This window comes from Leucoraja erinacea, chromosome 3, assembly GCF_028641065.1.
Source record: "Leucoraja erinacea ecotype New England chromosome 3, Leri_hhj_1, whole genome shotgun sequence".
Lineage (NCBI taxonomy): Eukaryota > Metazoa > Chordata > Chondrichthyes > Rajiformes > Rajidae > Leucoraja > Leucoraja erinaceus.
The window spans coordinates 91,981,312-92,002,998 of record NC_073379.1 but is presented as its reverse complement, the minus strand read 5'-3'; the positions used below and the strand labels follow the sequence as shown (position 1 = coordinate 92,002,998).

General features: G+C 43.7%; 1 protein-coding gene across 2 annotated transcripts in view; it reads left to right on the top strand.

Annotated features, from left to right (window-relative positions):
• Positions 1–4,339: 4,339 nt before the first annotated feature.
• The window catches only part of LOC129695829 (small conductance calcium-activated potassium channel protein 2-like), a 127,226-nt gene continuing 109,878 nt past the window's right edge, over positions 4,340–21,687 (top strand). The window contains exons 1-2 of one of the 2 annotated variants that reach the window (XM_055633184.1): positions 4,340–5,639; positions 5,935–6,030. In XM_055633184.1, coding sequence (XP_055489159.1) covers positions 4,731–5,639; positions 5,935–6,030 — 1,005 coding nt within the window. In that variant the 5' untranslated portion in view covers positions 4,340–4,730. Of the gene's footprint in view, positions 5,640–5,934; positions 6,031–21,687 lie in introns of those variants that run through there. The other variant, XM_055633185.1, reaches the window with a different exon arrangement.

Here is a 21,687-nt window from a genome sequence, read left to right as displayed (position 1 = left end):
GTTACCATGCCAAGTTTTGAATGCGGGGTCTGTACTTGAAGGTTTAAAGATGTGATTTTTAAGCAGTGCGGTCAAGATGGAAGGGCCTTGTAAACCGAAGTTTTTCCTGAGTTGGCTCCATATCTTGAGCGAAAGGGACGCAATTGGGCCTGCACCCACAGATGTTATAGGAAGGGGGAGATGGGAGCATAGGACAGACCGCAACGGGCGACGTGAACTCGCCTTTTCCATGTGTACCCAGGCCGGTAGGTGGTCGCAATCGTCATTCATCCAATACAGGAGTTTTTGCAAGTTAGCTGCCCAATAGTATCGCCTGAAGTCAGGAAGTGCCAAACCGCCGTCACTCTTAGGAGACTGTAGTATCGCCTTTCGGATTCTAGCCGGTTTGCTACACCATAAAAATTTAGATATTGTCCTTTCTAATTTATCAAAAAAAGATTTAGTGATAAGTATAGGGACGTACTGGAAAAGATACAGGAATTTGGGTAGGACGACCATCTTGACCAGATTTATCCGGCCCACGAGGGACAGCGGTAAAACTGACCAGCGGTCAAAATCTCTTTCAGCTTTCTCAACCAGAGGCAGAAAGTTTGTGCGGAACATATCAGATATAGGTGTTGTAATAAAAACGCCGAGGTAACGAAACCCGTCCTCTGCCCATTTGAATGAGGTTAAAGAGCGAGGAAGGTGCTTAGCCAATGAGTTAATCGGTAATAGCTCACTCTTTTGGTAGTTAAGTTTATAACCAGAATACGCGCCAAACCGTTCTAAAATATTCGTAATCACAGGGAGATAGCTGACTGGGTTCGAGATGTACAGGAGCAGGTCATCCGCATACAATGAGACTATGTTATGATTTATTCTGCTATCTGGAATAAGGGATACTGTACATATAACCATATTTAATTCCAGTTTCTTCTCACTCTTTATCTTATTCGGCGATTGTGACTTTTAAATGGGTTTTTATTTGCTGCATTATAAAGTATTAACCCTGAATTAAACAGTCAAATTGCCACATTTCAGATTGTCGCTGAGGGTATTGATGATCCTGTACAGGAAACTACATTGGTAAAGTAATAACCCAATGAGATTAGTTGAAAAAGTGAATCTTTAAATTTCATGTAGACTTACTGTAAACGTGAACCCCCGTTTCATGAACTAGACCTCAATTTCAACGAGCATTTATGCCACTTTGTATTGTATATTCCTGTCAATAACTAGAACAGTCCAAGTTTACGTTTTGATCCTATTGTCCACTCCGTGGCAATGCAATGGGTTAGATGGGATGAGATGCACGACTGCACTCATAATAAATAAGTAATTGGGGGTTCATTGAGAACACAGAGTCTATCAAAAAGAGTGAAGCAAGCCAAAACGACAGCAACTTCACCCAAGTAAGGCAAGGAGTGAAATTATTGCAGGTATCCAACCCATTGAGCATTATTGTGGAATCAGACGCCATCTAGTGTTGCCTTATATGTTGCAGCAAAGACACTGGTCTCGGGTTCAATGTTACCTTGCGAAACTTGAAGTATTCTTCACTATCCATGCTGCTGCACCCGCTGAGTTTCTCCAGCACCTTTGTCTACCTATTTAGATACTTGACACTGTTAATGGGTGCTGCATTATTTAAACAGTTAGTGGCAGTTAAATACGGAACATGAACATGAGAACGTCCTGATCCATTGGATCTGTTTACTGAAATCGATTCATATTTTGTTTTGAGTGAAAATCCACTTTTACAATGTGCCGCAATGTGCCGAGACAAATCGTTTTAATGGTCTGGGTTTTTTTTAAGTGCGGGGGTGTAGGGAAGCTCATGAGAAAAAAAGAAAACATTCGAAGATCAATTTAACGAGAGAGACGCTGCACAAGTGATTTACAACACAATGAGTTTAGAAGTGGCAACAATTTTCACGAGTCGCTCCGTTAGGATCTTTATGGCTCAACAATAACATGTTTCAAATTAGCACAGTGATCTATAATTACGATAAATATTAGCTAATTTGCACTTTTACAGTAAAATAAAATGCATAGCTGGGTTGTTTTACCTAATTAAATAATCATAACATCTCTCGAATGGTAGAATATGTTTTACCTGCAAAGACTGCGGCGCTTCGGTTCAATATTGAAAACCCTTCCACCTTTGTTGCTCCGCCATAACAGAAAGGATTCCCTGCTTAAATTAATTATTCAGTGTCACATTGCAAAAACTTAAAAGCATCCAACAGACGGTTACGATCCTCGTGGATGACGCTGAATAGTTTATCAGGAAATCGGATACAGGTGAAGAATTCAATTACTTAATGGAACTCAAGGTTTGTGCTGAATCTTTTCCACGGCCCCTCCTGTTGATCAATTGCTACTGGTTCGTTGTATTGCACCCTGAATAAACTGTAAATCTTCCCCAGCGCCATTCGCTCATCAGTTTTAAATGGGACACCGCAGTATTTATATGGACTGGGGATAAGACGGGACGAGCTTGATAAAGAATGATTAGATATCAATCTGCAATTGCCCTTTGACTGGATATCTATCAATCTACGGATCGGGTTAAGACATAGTATGATTCATTTTAGGAAAATCAAACGTTTATTGGGATTTTATGAATAAAAATCAATGACACGCTCAACGTATAGCACACAAGTCACTTTCCTATATTCCATCACCCTAGTTTTGTTATGAGTTCATAAGTTATAGGATCAGAATTAGGCCATTCGACCCGTCAATTCTACTCCGCCATCCAATCATGGCTAATCTATCTTTCCCTCTCAACCCAATTCCCCTTCCTGCTTTCTCCCCATAACCCCGACCCGCTTACTAATCAAAAATCTAGCAATCCCCGCCTCAAAACGTCATGGTGTAACAATTCCTGATGTATCGAAACGCCTTACAATCAATTCATCCATTCATACAGTCGGGTTGCACCGCCCACATTTTGGAGCCGATTTACACAAATTAATCCAATTCTGTTTCACATCGAATATGAAAGATACATTTGAAATGTTTGCGCGTTGTAATCTTTTGTTCCCCGCTAATATGATCCTATTGTCTCCTGCAGGAATCGATGAAGCCGGGGCAGGATGACGGCTGGGGACTGGGAGCTGCCAGGATATCGTTCGTTGCTGTGGCTACACGTCGACCTGCATATAAATTTTGCAGAAAGATATTTCCCGGAATTTCTTCAAAAGTGAAATAAAGCAGAGGAGCATTTCCCTACTTTGACAGTTAACACACTTCTGCAACAATCGCTGCGTGTAACTTTAGTGAGTTGGCTGTTCGGGGTCCGGGCCGCTGTCAGGGCTTTGCACGGATGAGCCGATGCAAGCGGCCCCGGGCTTGGTTCAGGGTGCGCTGCCCTTTTAAGACTAGCAAAACTTGCAATCTCAGAGTCTGCTGTTTGTGAGGAGAAGACGCTCTGTTCAGATGATAAAAAAAGAAGGAAAAAAATCAATTCTGTTTGATTTTGAAGCTCCTGCAATTTAAGGATTTTTTTTGTATTGTGTATCACCATCCATTCACGGTAGATGAAGAGTAATTATGGAAAAATATACACAATGATAAGAAACAGTTAGTTCACATACAAACACACACGTATCATAGGCACTTTGCGAGGCACAGTGGCGTAGCGGTAGAGTTGCTGCATTACAGCGCCAGAAACCCGGGTTCAATCCTGACCACGGGTGCTGTCTGTACAGAGTCTGTACATTCTCCACGTGATCGTGTGGGTTTTCCCGGGTGCTCCGGTTTCCTCCCACATTCCAAACAGGCTATTTATTACAATTAGGCTATTTATTCAGTGTCACTCTTTGAAGGCTAATAGGCTTGGTATGAATGTAAATTGCCCTTAGTGTGTGTAGGATAGTGTAACTCTGCAGGGACCACTGGTCGGCGCGGACTCGGTGGGCCGAAGGTTCTGATTTCCGCGCTGTATCTCTGAGGGTGCGCTGCCCCTTTAATAGCGCCCACTGTGGGCGGGGCCCAAAGAGGGGACGCTGCCCCTTTAATAGCGCCCACTGTGGGCGGGGCCCAAAGAGGGGACGCTGCCCCTTTAATAGCGCCCACTGTGGGCGGGGCCCAGAGAGGGGACGCTGCCCCTTTAAGAGCGCCCACTGTGGGCGGGGCCCAGAGAGGGGACGCTGCCCCTTTAAGAGCGCCCACTGTGGGCGGAGCCCAGAGAGGGGACGCTGCCCCTTTAAGAGCGCCCACTGTGGGCGGGGCCCAGAGAGGGGACGCTGCCCATTTGAGAGCGCCGACTGTGGGCGGGGCCCCTGAGCGGGGACGCTGCCCCTTTAAGAGCCCCCTTTTTGAGCAGGAACGGGCCGAGGGTGCGCTGCCCCTTTAAGAGCCCCCACTGTGGGCGGGGCCCAGAGAGGGGACGCTGCCCCTTTAAGAGCGCCCACTGTGGGCGGGGCCCAGAGAGGGGACGCTGCCCCTTTAAGAGCGCCCACTGTGGGCGGGGCCCAGAGAGGGGACGCTGCCCCTTTAAGAGCGCCCACTGTGGGCGGGGCCCAGAGAGGGGACGCTGCCCCTTTAAGAGCGCCCACTGTGGGCGGGGCCCAGAGAGGGGACGCTGCCCCTTTAAGAGCGCCCACTGTGGGCGGGGCCCAGAGAGGGGACGCTGCCCCTTTAAGAGCGCCCACTGTGGGCGGGGCCCAGAGAGGGGACGCTGCCCCTTTAAGAGCGCCCGCCCATTGTGAGCGGGGTTGGCCCCTCCCCCGCATTACGTCATGCCGATTGTCCTGGTCCGTCCGGCCAATCGGACGCGCCGCCTGGATTCTACGGGAGCCGGGATGGGCCCGAGTCCGCGCCAGGATTTCCCCATCCGGACCATAACGCATTGCGCAGGGTGCACAACCCGATCCTGCGGCTTTAATAGCCCTGACATGGAAACCCCACTGCAGTTCCACCAGTTCATCCAGCAGCCGCACCAGCAGCAACAACGAGACGAGCAGCCGCACCAGTGGATCAGATGCAACTGCCCGCGTGTCACCGCCGTTGGCGACAACCGGCTGCTGTGTAATTCCTCGCCACTCACTTTCAGGACCGATTCTCCACACTCCTCCTCCTCCTCCTCCAGGCACGGTAGTCAGCTGAACGTCAGCGAGCTTTCTCCTTCCTCCGCCAGTCATGCCAGCTCTTCTAGACACCACCAGCACCGGCAGCCCAGCCCCAGCCCCAGCAGCAGCCGCAGGGAGAGCAATCCCTTCACTGAAATAGCCATGAGCAGCTGCAGGTACAACGGCGGCGTGATGCGGCCACTCAGCAACCTGAGTTCCTCCAGAAGGAATCTGCACGAAGTGGACTCGGAATCGCAGCCTCTTCAACCCATCTTCACCACTGTCGCCCCGGAGATCGTGGTCTCCAAACCGGAGCAAAACAACTCCACTACGGTCGTTTCTTACGGGCAAAGCCAAAGCGGGAGCGCTGGCGGCGGCGTCGTCGGCGGTGGAGGAAACGGGGGGAATAACAATAAATCCTGTAAAAAGAAAAACAATAACATTGCCTACAAGCTGGGACATAGAAGAGCTTTGTTTGAGAAAAGAAAACGATTGAGCGACTATGCTTTAATCTTTGGTATGTTTGGGATTGTAGTGATGGTCATCGAAACTGAACTTGCGTGGGGGGCTTATCAGAAGGTAAGCAAAATGCAGCGAATATCTTATACTTTGGCATTTTTGGAGGCCTTTTTTGATCTTTATCCAGTTGCCCATTCACAAACTTGTAGTTCATTTGAGCAACTGCTTTGTACTTTCGCATTAGCAATAATGAACAATTTAATTTTAAAACGCTTATTATAAAAGTTAATCGGTGTTTAACTTTATATGTGATATGCACTCTTAGATAATGAGTATGACGTTTTCTTAGGTTGTTTAAAGTTTAATTTCCCACTAATGTTCATCAACACTCAAATGTGTTTCTTTTATATTACAGGGATCTCTGTATTCATTAGCTCTTAAATGCCTTATTAGCCTTTCTACCATCATTCTGCTTGGTCTGATCATTGTATATCACGCGCGGGAAATTCAGGTAATTATATTTTTTACTAAAACAGTAACTCTTTTATCTAGCAGGCGGAAGTTATGGTCGGTTGTTTGGTCGTTTCAATTTTTGTTGATTCAGTTTCATGGTCAATTTAGAATTAAGCATGAAGATTCACGAAGAGCGAAACAAATGTAAATGTATTCAGTTGTAGTATGTATAGCTGGAGCCAATCCAAGGGTGTCAAAATAATATTAAGAGTTTTCATAATTCAACGTAGGTTTAGAGAGGGAAAGAAAAGCCAATAACTTAATAAATGGTTTAAAATATTTTAAAGGTACAAGCGATAGGGAATGGGATTAACCGGTTATCAATTTCACGCTATTCTGAATGCCTTGGAAAAGGATAGAATGTACAAGCCACTTTGCCGGTGATTTGCGAAGCTTTCAATATTTCTAATACTAAAACAACCAAAAATAAACCATAAACATATCGCATAAATCTGAAATCCATTAAGTGGCAGGTGAACATTGTTAGTTATTGTGTACGTTATGTAATTATATATCTGTAGTCAAGAATACTCCATGTCCTAGTTTCCCAAATAACATTATTGAAGCGCCTTTCATTCATACTTTCCAGATAAGCATATTTAGAGCAGTGGTTTGTAAAGGAGTTCGTTTACAGCAGCTGTGGCTATTACGTCGTTCTACTATCTTTTTAATTTCAGAGGTGGGAATATATTTTCGTAATAAACTGGCGTGACCTTAACAATATCACCGATTACTTAACCGAGCGAAAGAATCGCATTATTTAAGTATTTAGTTTACACGATTCTTAAATTACTTTCTATCCAAGTGTAAAACATTTCGGGATGTTTCTAAACCGTAAATATGGTGTTTAATAGGCATTGGTTTGATTCCGATTGGCGGCTTCCTGGGGCTGAAGTAATTCCCGTGTTCTGTGTTAGGAGGTCAATTGATCGAGTGAAGCAACCACACTTTCCCAGAAGCTGCTGGTTTGATCTGAACCGTTCCATCATTCCATTTTTGCCTTGGTCTCTGAAGTGCGGTCATGCAGAACATTGAATGCTATCGCCACACGCGAGCGTTAGCGCAGTTCCAGTACACATCACACTTAGACTTTTTTCATCACGGTTAAAGACTCCAAAGAAGCTACTAGTAACATTTTACAATGGCAAACTCAACCCTTTATCGAGCAGATTTTTTTGAAATAACATCGGCATCAATATCTAAATATTTGCATAAAGGGATTCACTGAGACTAGTCTTTAAAAATACAACGCCAACGTTGTATGTTCGCAACGAAACTGCCACCGTAGATTTATTAAACATTCGACCCGCAAGTGATCGTCTGGTGATATTAGAACAAGGGAAAGTCTCTAATAAAGTGAGAATATCCCGCGTAATGGCTCTATAATGCTGGTATTTACTAGGCAGCCGATTTGTGAACTGCGGGAGGACCTGACACCGAGGTACTAGAGGAGAGGGGGTGGAAGAGGGATACCGCGGAGCGCACACAGGAATTAACTAAACCAGGTTGAGGGACCTAAGTGCATTCTTCAATTAAACTTTTGTGGCCGTGGGACGGCGCAACTCTCTCGTTAGACTCCAAACTGCCATCGAAGTTCGATTCTTCTAAAAAAATTAACACGCTAGACAGACTGCAGTCTACTGTGCGTGTTGGACTGTGCTTGCGTTCAGTGTAATAAGTCGGGCACCGGGAATGAATGGCAACGGGTACCAAAGTTAGTTATGTTTGAGTGTCAAACGAAGAACTTAATCACCACTAGATAATGCGTTAGATCTTATTATCAGTCAGTGGGAGTCGAAGATAGACGGTGTGTAGCCTGACCAAGACAGAAAGGAGTTTGGCAACAAACGGACCCGAAACTTCAGGATTCTCCCTGGAACGGATGGTGTCTGACTTGTCTCCTGTTCAAGACGTCTGACGAGCTCATTGAACAAGTCGCACTGACTGTAGAGTAAGGGAGGGGCATGGACCAGCATTGTCCAAGGGCACGAATTTATTTTGCCAGGTGTATGAAAAGCGGAGACAAGACACACACAAAAACAGGAGTCACTCAGCGGGTCAGGCAGCGTCTCTGGAGAAAAGGAATATGTGACGCTTCGTGTCTGAAGAAGGATCTCGACCCGAAACGTCACCTACTCCTTTTCTCCAGGGATGCAGCCTGGCCCGCTGAATTACCTCAGATTTATGTGTCTCTTTGGTTTAAACCAGCATCTGCAGTTCTTCCATACACATGAAAAGCGGAGTTGACTACCTCAAGATTCAAGAGTGTTTTATTGTCATATGTCCCGTAACCAGACAATGGAATTCTCACTTGCAACAGCACAACATGTATGCAACATTGTTGTCTGTGAACATCATTACAAACATCAAAACTGTTCTGTATATTAAAAAAAACATGACAATACCTCAAAGACAAAATCGATGACTCCAAGTTTATGTAGTTCAGAGCTTAGTTGGTGTTTGTAGTGTTCAATAGCCTGACAGGTTGTTGGGAAGAAGCTGTTCCTGAACCTGGGCATTACAGTTTTTCAGACTCCTATTCCATCTTCCCAATGGCAGGAGTGAAATGAGAGTGCTGCCAGGGTTGTGTGGGTCTCTGATGATGCTGGCTGCCTTCTTAAGGCAGCAAATCCTGTAGATCCCTTCGGCTAACAAACACAGTGGGCGTGAATGCTGATTCACAAGTGGGTTTGGCTATACAGGTATACGCTTTTCAAATTTTGGAAGTTAGTCAACAAATAAAGTCATTTTGGGGATCTCACCAGAGTCCAAGCATGAAAAAGTTTCAGGCTAGAGGCAAGGAGGGTGTCTCCCATAGCTGGGGAATGTAGAACCGGGGTCAGAATCTCAGGTTTGGGGGGGGGGGGGGTTAGACATTTGGGGTTGAGATGCAGAGAAATTCTTTAATTCCTACGAAATTATCTACCTAAGAGGGCTATGGAGGCCACATTACAGAATGCACTAGAAAGAGATCAATGGATATCTACACAGGAGGTAACATGCAGCAAGGGAAGGGACTGGTAATCTGACACTGAAATAGAAAATGAGCTACAGTCATATTGATTGATGGAACAGTTCCTCAGACACTTTGTTTCAATTTTTTTTTATGGTGTTGGACTGTCATTTTGTTAAAAACAACTTTGCTTATTAATGTCACTAATTAGACAAGGGAACCTGTGATTTATTGTCAGATCAATCGCTGTTTTATATGGTGACTTTAATTGAGGCAATTAAGAATTGACAATAAATACTAATAGGCAGGTATTACTGGGATCTCCTTCTTTCATCCCCGCAACATCGCCAAACTCAGACCCTCTCTCACACCTCCCGCTGCTGAAAGACTCATCCATGCCTTCATCTCCTCCTGGCTGGACTATTGCAACTCGCTTCTCCTTGGCATCAGCTCCACCTACATCAACCGACTCCAACTGGTCCAGAACGCAGCCGCCCGACTCATCGCCCACACCAAATCCTGGCATCACATCACTTCAGTCCTCAAACAACTTCACTGGCTTCCCATCTCCCACCGGATCACCTACTAAATCCTGATCCTCACCTACAAAGCCCTCCACCATCTGGCCCCCCCAATATCTCACTGACCTCCTCTCCCCTTACCAACCCTCACGGTCCCTCAGATCCACTGAGCCTCCTCTTCCCCCACTCCGCAACCCTCACGGTCCCTCGGATCCACATCAGCCGGTCTCTCTCTCCATCCACAAGTCCAACCTCCGCAGTTTTAGGGACAGAGCCCCCTCCATCCAGGGCAGCTCCCAGTGCTCTGGAACTCCCTCTTTGTGTACCCTCTACAATATGATGCAGAGGAGATTTACTAGAATGTCGCCTGGGTTTCAACAACTAAGTTACAGAGATAGGTTGAATAAGTTAGGTCCTCTGGAGCGCAGAAGGTTAAGGGGGGACTTGATAGAGGTCTTTAAAATGATGAGAGGGATAGACAGAGTTGATGTGGACAAGCTTTTCCCTTTGAGAATAGGGAAGATTCAAACAAGAGGACATCTGAATTAAGGGACATTAAGGGGTTGCCTCACATTGTGGTGGTTGAGCTTGAATTGGTGGAGGCAGGTTCTGTCTTTAAAAATAAATTGGATAGGCATATGGATGAGAAGGGATGGAGGGTTATGGTACGAATAGGCAGGTGGGATAAGGGGAAAAAATTTGTTCGGCATGGACTTGTAGGGCCGAGATGGCCTGTTTCCGTGCTGTAATTGTTATATGGTTATTTCATTCCCCTTACATGTTTTTCCTCTACCTGCTAAATTTTTGTTTGGTGTCCTTGAGACTCTTGAAAGGCGCCCATAACTAAAATTTATTATTATTATTATCCTACATTAGAAAACAAAATGCAGTAGGTGGTGTTTCAAAAGTCAGTGAAATTTGTTTCGGAACGTTTTGGAGCTGCTATCAGAAATAATTGCATGCTCATCATAGCAGAAAATATGTTTTTAGCTGTTTGGATATAATTGGGTTCAGGTCATATTGAATGAAGTGAATCCCCTCCCAATCTCGAGGGAAATGGTTGAGTAAATTTCTCCTGTGAAGATTGGACAAGATTGCCCATTTTTCCTATATTCCCAAACCACCGTGTGCCAGAGTAAGAGAACAGCCAAGGAAGAGACTCTGGCTTTGCCATGATCATGTCAGTAACTAAGGAGTTATTAATAATGAGGATCAGCCTCTTTCAAGCAATCAGATCTTATGATGATCAGAATGACTTTTTGTTAGCATTTTTCAGTCTATTTCTACTTTTGGTTGTGAATATTCTTGTTTGAATATTGGTCGGTCACATGTTAGGAGATTGATTTGCATCTGCTGCTGCGAGAATATTAATATGGATCACTTTCCACACTTAGTGCTCATTCGGCCTCTGTATGTGGTCGAGGGGAGGAGCTCCTCACATGGAGGTAAATTTCTGCATGTTATGGAGGAAAGTCTAGTTCATTTTAAAGCAGTTTCCAGGCATAGCATTTATAAGAAGCAACATAACGAGCAGTATTGATTACAATATTTAACAATGGAATAACAGATGAATGAATGTTTCAAAATTCAAATAAGTTTTTGATGGTTTTTGACTTTAAAATCTTTCTCATTTTGTAATGGGAATGTTTTTTGTATCAGCAATTAGGAATTTAAACACAATTTCAAAATGCATACACTAAAAAAACGCTGAATAGAAATGTAGAAAATAGATGCAGGAGGAGGCCATTTGTCCCTTTGAGCCCCCCCCACCCCCATGGCCATTCACAATCATAACCCATGCCTGATCCCGCCCCCCCCCCCCCCCCCCCCTCTCTAACTAACTCTTTAAATTTATGTACTGCCTTCTGTGGCAAAGAATTCCACAAATTCACAATTCTCTGCGTGAAGAATAGGAGCAGTAGAATTGTTGCCTTACAGTGCTTGCAGCGCCAGAGACCCGGGTTCAATCCCGACTACAAGTGCTGCCTGTACTGAGTTAGTACGTTCACCCTGCGGCGACGTGGGGTTACCTCCCACACTCGGTTTCCTCCCACACTCCAAAGAGGTACAGGTTTGTAGGTTAATTGGCTTGGTATAAGTGTAATTGTCCCTAGTGTGTGTAGGATAGTGTTAATGTGCGGGGATCACTGTCAAAGGACCTATTTGTGCGCTGTATGTCTAAACTAAACTAAAGTACAATGCCGTGATTGTGCACTGTGTATGTCATTCCATGGAGCCTTCCACAGGCATGAAAATATGTTTGTCCAATTAAATTTACAAGCAACCAATATTGGGAGCAATTTATAATGATTTCTATTTTGCTTAGATAAATAATTTATTGTCATAGACAAGAGTCTTTGCTGCTTACAAAAACAAAATCACCCAGTTCTGAGCACTTTCAGAGAGATGAGCTTATTGCTACACTATCCGGAGTTCCTAAAACCAAAAAAACTCCGAAAAACCGATTGTTTCCAGGACTTTGCAACCAAAGCTAGGATGGGGACCCGATACAACCCACGGTCAACCCAGGTCTGTTACTATCAACGGGCCTGATGGTGGACCGGGGGACAAGACATCTGCTTCAAATGTCCAGTGGTTTGGAGGGCTTTTATGCATAGGGGGGGGGGGGGGGAGGGGGGGAAACTTTAAGAGTCTCTCCTGGTCAAAGAGAACACTGATGCGCAGCGCTTGGCTCAACTCCCAGCTCATCAGCGTCTCTACTCTCCCTGGCTGAGAAGATTCCACCAGAGAGTCGGCATGCTCAAAATGGGGAGTCGACTCTCTCAAACTTCTACAGGGTGCTGTGCAGTAAGAGAGCATGAGGCTGACAAGTTCGCAGAGCTCCGGGCGGGCGCTGGATTTGAGTCGCAGCAACTTGAGTTGCCGGGGTCGGAGCTACAACCGGCGCGGGCCGGAAAAGACTGCAAAAAGTAGGGGACTAAGAATTAAACACTGCCCACCCCCCCACCACCGGCTCTGACCTCCCTCCAACATAACTGAGGGAATCTATCAGATCAATGCTCCCCGGTCTCCGGGGAGGAGGAAAGGCTGCCAGCATTCAAAGCCCCGCTACCATAATCTACGCCACAAATCTCCATCTCCCCGCTGCCTTCAGCTAGAAGGTACACTACTAAAACCCTGATTGTGGACTTTGGAAGGGGTTGTGGAGCCTGAAATCTGCAACACTCCAGGTTTGTGGAGGAATAGCTACTTCCCCAATGGGCTCAGGCATTAGGCGTATATAAGATCTCTCCTGGTCTGAAACTCAAACAAAACTCATCAGATTCCTGAGATACAGAGAGTCCCATCTGCACCTTTGCACAGTAGAGAGCACGCTGTTTATTTGTGTGTTGATGTGCAACTTGAGTGCCCAGGAGCGGAAAAGACTGCAAATAGTTGTAAACACTGCCCAGTCCATCATCGGCTCTGACCTCCCTAACATCGAGGGAATCTATCAGTCGCTGCCCAAAAAGGCTGCCAGCCATGCGAATCATGATGCCCCATTTAAGCTTGTCCCATTTGCCTGCAAATGGATTGTGTTTACAGGTCTGTTATACGCTGCCGCAAGTAGGAATTTCATTGTTCCATTGTCCATAAATATGATAATTGTACACTCTTGACCTAACTTATAATAACTAAATAACCCTATGGGGTAGATGCCGATAGCGGTGGGAAAGAAGCTGTTCTTATGCCTGAACTTAAATCTCTCTTTTTTTGTGGGGAGAGACAGCAAATAATGAATGATTATGGATTTGGATGTTATATTATGAGCTGGGACATAAGAGCAAAGTGAAATGTATTGCATTGCGCCTTTACTCCGTGATTCTGGGACTAGATGCCAATCCTCGTTACAATCACATTCTTTGCCAGAACCATGCGAGCCTGCAGTCAGCAGCGACATGGCTGTGAACACAAGGGGTGGAAATGATCCAGGTTCAGCTCAGTTAACCAGCTTCAGGGTGCGGTCTTCATGAATGGTTGCTGGCCAGAGGGACACCAACTGGATGCGGGGTGTGAAGGTGAAAGTTTACTGAGGTAGAGCAATGGCCTCTGTAAATAGTCACCAGTGCTGTGGACTCGGGCCGTTACCTGGTGGCGACTTCAATGCAGCTGCAATAATCCAATCTGGCAAGAATCTGATACTTTATCTGGAAGAAATACCTTGTAAACCTTTCTTTAAGCGAGCAATTGCAAGTGTGCCTATCACATGCATGATATGGAAAGGCGAAGCTGACTGCACGTGTGCCTCATACTGCAGTGTGTGGGTGGAGGAAACTGAAGGCTGAGGATTTTATTTTCTATTTACCAAACTAAAAAATATATCGGTCGCTCATCTCCTCTGGGAAAGTTTTTAGATGCACCGACGATCATTAGGCAGTCCAAGTACTTTGATCTCGTTGTGAAGTATTGCAGAAACGGACTGCTGTCTACACAAGAATTTGCCTTTGGCTGCAGTCATATTGTGTTAAAGTTAGCAGTGGCTGCAGAATCAGTTCACTGCTATTGCCTGAGACAGTCAGGGACAACAGGGACAGAGCTCCACATTATGTAGTGTCTGTGTTACCACATTATTTAGTGTCTGTGTCTAAGCACAACCTCTTTCTGAAGTTCCAAAACAACCTCTTAAGTAAGTTTCTAAACCTAGTTCGGAACTGGATGGACTTATTTATATCATGACAATTGAGTATTCGATGTATCCATGTACTTGGTTAGTTGCAAATAGTCAGTTTAATTATTGCATGAAGCTTACTTTCTCTTCCTCAGACTTTAGAATTTCATTGTCAAACTGCTTTCAACATTCTTCTCCGAGGTTTCAGATAATTTACACTCCACTCCTGCATTTTGAAGAGTGGAGGCATCTCTACCTGAAATATTTTTACCCGGGGTGTCTGTTGCATGCCAAGACCAGAGGGGCTTGGCAGAGTTGAGGTCCAATGGCAAGCAGGCCCATGATAATTGGGGATAATTCTCCATTGCACACACATGGAGAGAAACACAGACACTTCAGTTTTTTCTGACAACACCTCCATGTGGACACTCGGGCACAAGTTTAGCCCACACCCATTTCTAAACTTTCACCATTCACCCTACCCCCTTTCCTAACTCGTCTCCTTCTTCCTCCTTCTGTAACCTTCTCCGTTCTCATTCCCCTTTTCCTTTCAATCTCTTTTTTTTATCTATCCCTTCTCTGTGTCAGCAGTTATATCAAATAGTGAGAATAATCTTCAGTGCATGGTTGCTAGACACAGAAATCTGATTGCCTGCCCAGTGAGTGATGAACATGGTTCAGGACCAAGCAGAGATAGGGTGATAATGTGTCGCAAGGTCTCGACCCGAAACGTCACTCATTCCTTCTCTCCAGAGATGCTGCCCGTCCCGCTGAGTTACTCCAGCTTTTTTTGTCTATTGTCGAGAGGGCAATTATAGTGCCCTCCCTAGTGTTTGGGACAAAGACCCATCATTTATTCAAACCTCAGTCTGAAGAAGGGTTTCAAACGTTGCCTATTTCCTTCGCTCATTTATTTATTTGCCTCTGTACTCCACAATTTGAGATTTGTAATAGAAAAAATCACACGTGGTTAAAGTGCACATTGTCAGACCCTATTAAAGGCCATTTTTATACATTTTGTTTTCACCATGTAGAAATTACAGCTGTGTTTATACATAGTCCCCCCCCATTTCAGGGCACAGTAATGTTTGGGACACATGGCTTCTCAGGCATTTGTAATTGCTCAGGTGTTTTTAATTGTCCCCATAATGCAGGTATAAGAGAGCTCTCGGCACCTAGTCTTTCCTCCAGTCTTTCCATCACCTTTGGAAACTTTTATTGCTGTTTATCAACATGAGGACCAAAGTTGTGCCATTGAAAGTCAAATAAGCCATTATGAGATTGAGAAACAAGAATAAAAGTTTCCAAAGGTGATGGAAAGACTGGAGGAAAGACTAGATGCTGAGAGCTCTCTTATACCTGCCGTAAGATTTTTTTAAAGACTCTGCTTCCATTGCCCTTTGGGAGAGCAGTTTAAAGAGTCAGAAACCTCTTCAAGTGATTTGTATAAACCTTATTTTTGTCTTTTAAAAAGTGGTACAATGGTAGAGCTGCTGCCTTACAACAGCTTATCAAACACTTGTGTTTGGTCCTGACTATGGGTACTTTCTGTATGTAGTTTATACATTCTCCTTGTGATCATATGGGTTTTCTCCGGATGCACCGGTTTCCTCCCAGACTCAATTGGCTTCAGTAAAATTGTAAAATGTCCCTAGTGTGTAGGATAGTGCTAGTGATCGCTGGTAGGTGTGGACTTGGTGGGTCAAAGTACCTGTTTCCATACTGTATCTCTAAAATCTAAAAGTCTAAAGTAAAATGAGTGGCTCTTTACATGTAAATAATGAGCCTAGTTCTAGTTGCTCCCGCAAAAGGAAACGTGCTTTCTGCATCTATCCTTGCAAGAGCTCCTCGGAAGCTTGTGTGTTTCATCAAGTCCCCTCTCCTTCTAAACACCAATGAATATGACTTTGCCTGTCCAACTTTTTAAGCCAACCTATCCCTTCCAGGTATTCATTTAGTGAACCTATCTGGACTAGTTTCAAACATCAATATGCTTCTTCAATCCAACCTCAGCAATGGAAATCAATGGGCCACCACTTGCACTGCCATGTGCTTGTTTCGTAATTGTGATTTTGCACAAATTTCTAGTTTTTATCTTTTATCTTTTCACTGTCTTATATAATATATGTTTTGTGTGTCTGTCTGATTCTATGTGCTTGTAATCCTGCTGTAAGCAAAATCTCCATTGTTCCTCTACCACATTGTATTTATGCACATAACAGTAATCGGGCATCTGATCTATCCTGGAAACGGGGAGCAGTCCTGAAGTACTATCAGACTGTCTTTGATTGGACTTTACTGACTTTACCTTGCGCTAAACGTTATTTTCTTCTCCTGTATTTGTGCACTGTGAATGACTCGATTGTAATCATGTATTGTCTTTTCATTGAGTGGTTAGCATGCAACCAAAGCTTTCAACTGTACCTCGGTACATAGAAACACAGAAATTAGGTGCAGGAGTAGGCCATTCGGCCCTTCGAGCCTGCACCGCCATTCAATTTGATCATGGCTGATCATCCAACTCAGTATCCCGTACCTGCCTTCTCTCCATACCCCCTGATCCCCTTAGCCACAAGGGCCACATCTAACTCCCTCTTAAATATAGCAATATAACATATGACCATAAACTAAACTACACTGAACTGAAATACTCGATTGAAATAAGGATACCAATTGTGTGCACATAATTCCCCATCTATGGGTCTCATGCCCAATATAACTAAGATAACTCTCTCTTCTTTAGTATTCAGATCCCCTCACAGTAAACAAAAGTAATCTGTTACCTTCCCTTGTTCCTTTCTGCACCTTTTTGTTAAAGATCTGGGTTTAGAAGGATGATGGGGTCCTCATTGAAGCTGACCGAATAGTGACAGGCCTGGATAGGGTGGATGTGGAGAAGTTGTTTCCAGTGGTGGGAGAGTCCAGGACCAGAGATCAGCCTCAGAATAATAGGAAGTACCTTTAGATAATGAGGAGATGAGGAGAAATGTCTTTATTCAGAGGATGGTGAATTTGTGGAATTCACTGTCTCATAAGGTTGTGGAGACCATCAATGGATATTTCTAAGTTGGAGATTGACAGATTCCTGATTAGTACGGGTGTCAGGGTTATGGGGAGAAGCCAGGAAAATAGGGTTGAGATTCTCAACTTGAGAGCAGACGATAGATCAACCATTATTGAATGGCGGAATAGATTTGATGGGCCGAATGGCCTAATTCTGCTCCTATAACTTATGAACTCTACTTACCTTGGCAGGTGTGGGTCAACTGGTGGCATTCTTTAAAACATACCACTCATGTCGCTGGTGAGTGACCTGGTCAGTTACTCCAGCACTTTGTGTTTTACTCAGGATTCCAGCATCTGCAGCTCCTTGAAGTCTCCAGTCTTGTCTTCATGTGTTGCACCTAAAACATGAATATTAAAGCTCCCACGATGTTTGGCTGTTTTACATGTGCAGGGGCATAAGTTTCACTTTAATTTAACTTTACAGTTGTACCTCCAATGTACATTTTTTTTATTATAGGAGAAGCACCATAGATTAATCTACAGAGCAAAGAAATGGAAATATAATTATATTAAAGCCAATATTTTATTTAAATGAACATTTTAAGGCAAATGTTAACAATCTATTAATTACATAAACCATGCTTAAAACAATAAACTACACAAATGCATACAGAATTAAAGTACAGGATATAGTGTAGACTATATTCCAGTAATATTGAAGAATTTGATATTTTTTAGTGTAACAACCATTGCCATCGATTTTATTTGGAAATTCACAAAAGTGCAATAAAGGGTGTCATATTTATGGTGTTAGGCTATTGTGATTATGCTTCTGTAATCACATATATACCATATAACAATTACAGCACGGAAACAGGCCATCTCGACCCTTCTAGTCCGTGCCGAACACATAATCTCCCCTAGTCCCATATACCTGCGCTCAGACCATAACCCTCCATTCCCTTCCCATCCATATAACTATCCAATTTATTTTTAAATGATAAAAACGAACCTGCCTCCACCACCTTCACTGGAAGCTCATTCCACACAGCTACCACTATCTGAGTAAAGAAGTTCCCCCTCATATTACCCCTAAACTTCAATCCCTTAATTCTCATGTCATGTCCCCTTGTTTGAATCTTCCCTACTCTCAGTGGGAAAAGCTTTTCCACGTCCACTTTCTCTATCCCTCTCATCCTTTTTAAAACCTCTATCAAGTCCCCCCTTAACCTTCTGCGCTCCAGAGAATAACGACCTAACTTATTCAACCTATCTCTGTAACTTAGTTGCTGAAACCCAGACAACATTCTAGTAAATCTCCTCTGTACTCTCTCTATTTTGTTGATATATAATCCTCCCTCTTATTCTTTCCTTTTGGACTTAGAGCTATCCTTATTGTAATGTAATATCTTCATTGCATTTATATACGCTGCGAAACATAGCAAGTAAAGTTATGGAAGATGCTTAAAATGTGATATGTTATTATAAATCCACGGCACAGTCTCAGCAGATTTGCACTGCACCGTTCCGAAGCTGCCAGTATCCCACAGTGAGGGGGAGCGATTGTTTAAAATCATTCTTCCACAGTGCAATTGGAAGCCAGATTTAAATTCAGACTGGACAGGTCGGTTTTGATGGGTTTAGAAACGTAATGGCAAAATTAAAACAAGAGCAGGTCTCGTTATTTAAAAGCAGCTGGATCAAAATTATTTGCTTTGAAATGAGAGAGAGGTTGTCCCTCTGTTCCTTGTTGTTTCCAGCTTTCAAAACACAACGATGCAAATAACTAAACATTTATATGGAATCAAATTACAAACAATATTACTTACATAAAAAGGCAAATGCTACCTAATTAATTTGTATAATTCAATACATATCTAATCTGAGTTGTTATTAAAATAATGGAATAAATATTCTTGATATTTTGCATGCATTGAAACAATATTTTAAATTAAATTAACTGAATGCAGAATGTGTACATTTGGCTGATATATGAAAATCAAATCTAAATACAAGGCATTTTAAGAGGCAATATTACCGTGCAAAATGGTGGAATGAACGTAAAGGAATGGTTTCAAAATATATCTATTTCCTAATTTTTGCAATAGAACTAAGATTAACATTTCACTCGTGGGAAGTTGTTTGATCAAGTGGTGATGAAGCAATTTCTTTATTAAAAACCTCATCTTAAGAATTACTTACTTAGTTCCTCCCACACTGAGTGCATTGGGCAGCAAGCTTTAGCTATTCTGTTCGGTTATGTGCGATGTCTTCCACCCTCGATAGGCTTGCGATCTGGGCTTCCAAATCCTTCTGGAATGTTCGCCTCCATGTTAGTTTTGGTCAGCCTCTTTTCCTGTCATTGCCATGTCATTGCTATCTTAGGTACATGTTCTGGTGACATTCTGAGTACATGTCCTGCAAATTTCATCCTGCGTCCTGTCCTATGTCCTGGCTGAGAAGCTTTGGTGCAGTTTCACGGTAGATCTCCTCGTTTGTGATATGGTCTGTAGCTAGTCTTCAGGATCTTCCACAAGCGTTGTTGGATTGCATCCAATTTATTTTTCATCTTCACATTGATTCTCCATGTCTCAATGACATATGGGGCTGTAGGTAGGACTATGGACTGGAAGAGCTTGACTTTTAGCATCATGGATATCCCAAGACCATATTGGCTGCATTTGTTTGAAGATTGATGCAGCTTTACCAATTCAGGAGTTGATGTCGACCTCTACATCTCCATCTACTGTGAACATGCTGCCAAGATGGGTAAATCTTGTGGTGTTTTCCACAGGTTCCCCATTGATTATCAGTTGGTCTATTGGCTGCTGGTCTCCAGTCTGCATCATCTTAGTCTTCTGGCGGGGGTGGGAGATTGCAACCTTCACGTGGTCTGCTCTGTTTCAACTAATGCAATCAACCTGGTGTGCACAATCAAATAGAACAAGTTTTCCTACAACTTTAGGCTGTGCATGCCAAACGCAAGAAGAAGTCTTCTGGCAGCTGATCTTTAATCCAACCTTTGATGCATAATCCTCCAGAGTGGTTGTCATCTCTTGAAGGGTGTGTCTCGACTCTGCTAATCGTGCAATGTCATCGGCAAAATCTAGGTCTGTGAGGCGTCTTTCTGTTCTCCACGGTATTCCAAAGTCGGGTTTGTTCATTTTCTTCCGCATAACATAGTCGATTGTGACAATAAACAGTAAGGGATAGAAGGCAACCTTGTCTTACCCCTGTGACAATGTCAAATAATTCTGTGTTTCCTGAATCAACCTGGATGTAGCAACTGGGTCACTCGTAAAGGTTCTTGAAGATGTTGATAGATGATAGGTGCAGGAGTAGGCAATTCGGTCCTTCAAGCCAGCACCGCCATTCAAAGTGAGCATGAGTGAGCATGGTTGATCATCCCCAATCAGTACCCTGTTCCTGCCTTCTCTCCATATCCCCTGACTCTGCTATCTTTAAGAGCCCTATCTAGCTCTCTCTTAAAAGTATCCAGAGAACCGGCCTCCACCGCCCTGAGGCAGAAATTTCCACAGTCTCACAACTCTCTGTGAAAAAGTGTTTCCTCGTCTCCGTTCTAAATGGCTTGCCCCTTATTCTTAAACTGTGGCCCCTGGTTCTGAACTCCCCCCGGCATCGGGAACATATTTCCTGCCTCTAGCGTGTCCAAACCCTTAATAATCTTGTATGTTTCAATAAGATATCCTCTCATCCTTCTAAGCTCCAGAGTATACAAACCCAGCCACTCCATTCTCTCGGCCATTATGAAAGCCTCTGGGATGCCAAAAACTTTAAGAACACCTAGACAGACACAAAATGCTGGAATAACTCAGCGGGTCAGGTCAGGCAGCATTCCTGGAGAAAAGGAATGGGTAATGTTTTGGGTTAAGACCCATTTGCAGTTCCTCTCGACACATTGTCTTCAGATTGTTCCCGATGTTAGGGAAGTCCAGGACAAGGGGTCACAGCTTAAGGATAAGGGGGAAATCCTTTAAAACTGAGATGAGGAGAACTTTTTTCACACAGAGAGTGGTGAATCTCTGGAACTCTCTGCCACAGAGGGTAGTTGAGGCCAGTTCATTGGCTATATCTATGAGGGAGTTAGATGTGGCCCTTGTGGCTAAGGGGATCAGAGGGTATGGAGAGAAGGCAGATACGGGATACTGGGTTGGATGATCAGCCATGATCAAATTGAATGGCGGTGCAGGCTCGAAGGGCCGAATGGCCTACTCCTGCACCTAATTTCTATGTTTCTATGTACCGATCCTATGGTGTCACTGGTCTTAAAAAAAAAAACAAGGGATGAAATTAACCAGGAACCTTCCATATGGGAGGATCCTGGGCAACCACTAAACCACTTTTGGTCTACAGTAACCGAAAGGGTAAATAGAAGAGAAACCTGTTAACTCTGTGATTAGCTACGGGATAAATGTGGATTTGGACTCCAGAACATCCTGTGTACGTCATATATTGACTTAGTATTTTTTACATCTACCTTAGATAGTCCTTTGGTTTAACACCTCATCCTATATCCAGTGGTACTAGAAACACAGTACTTTCTCG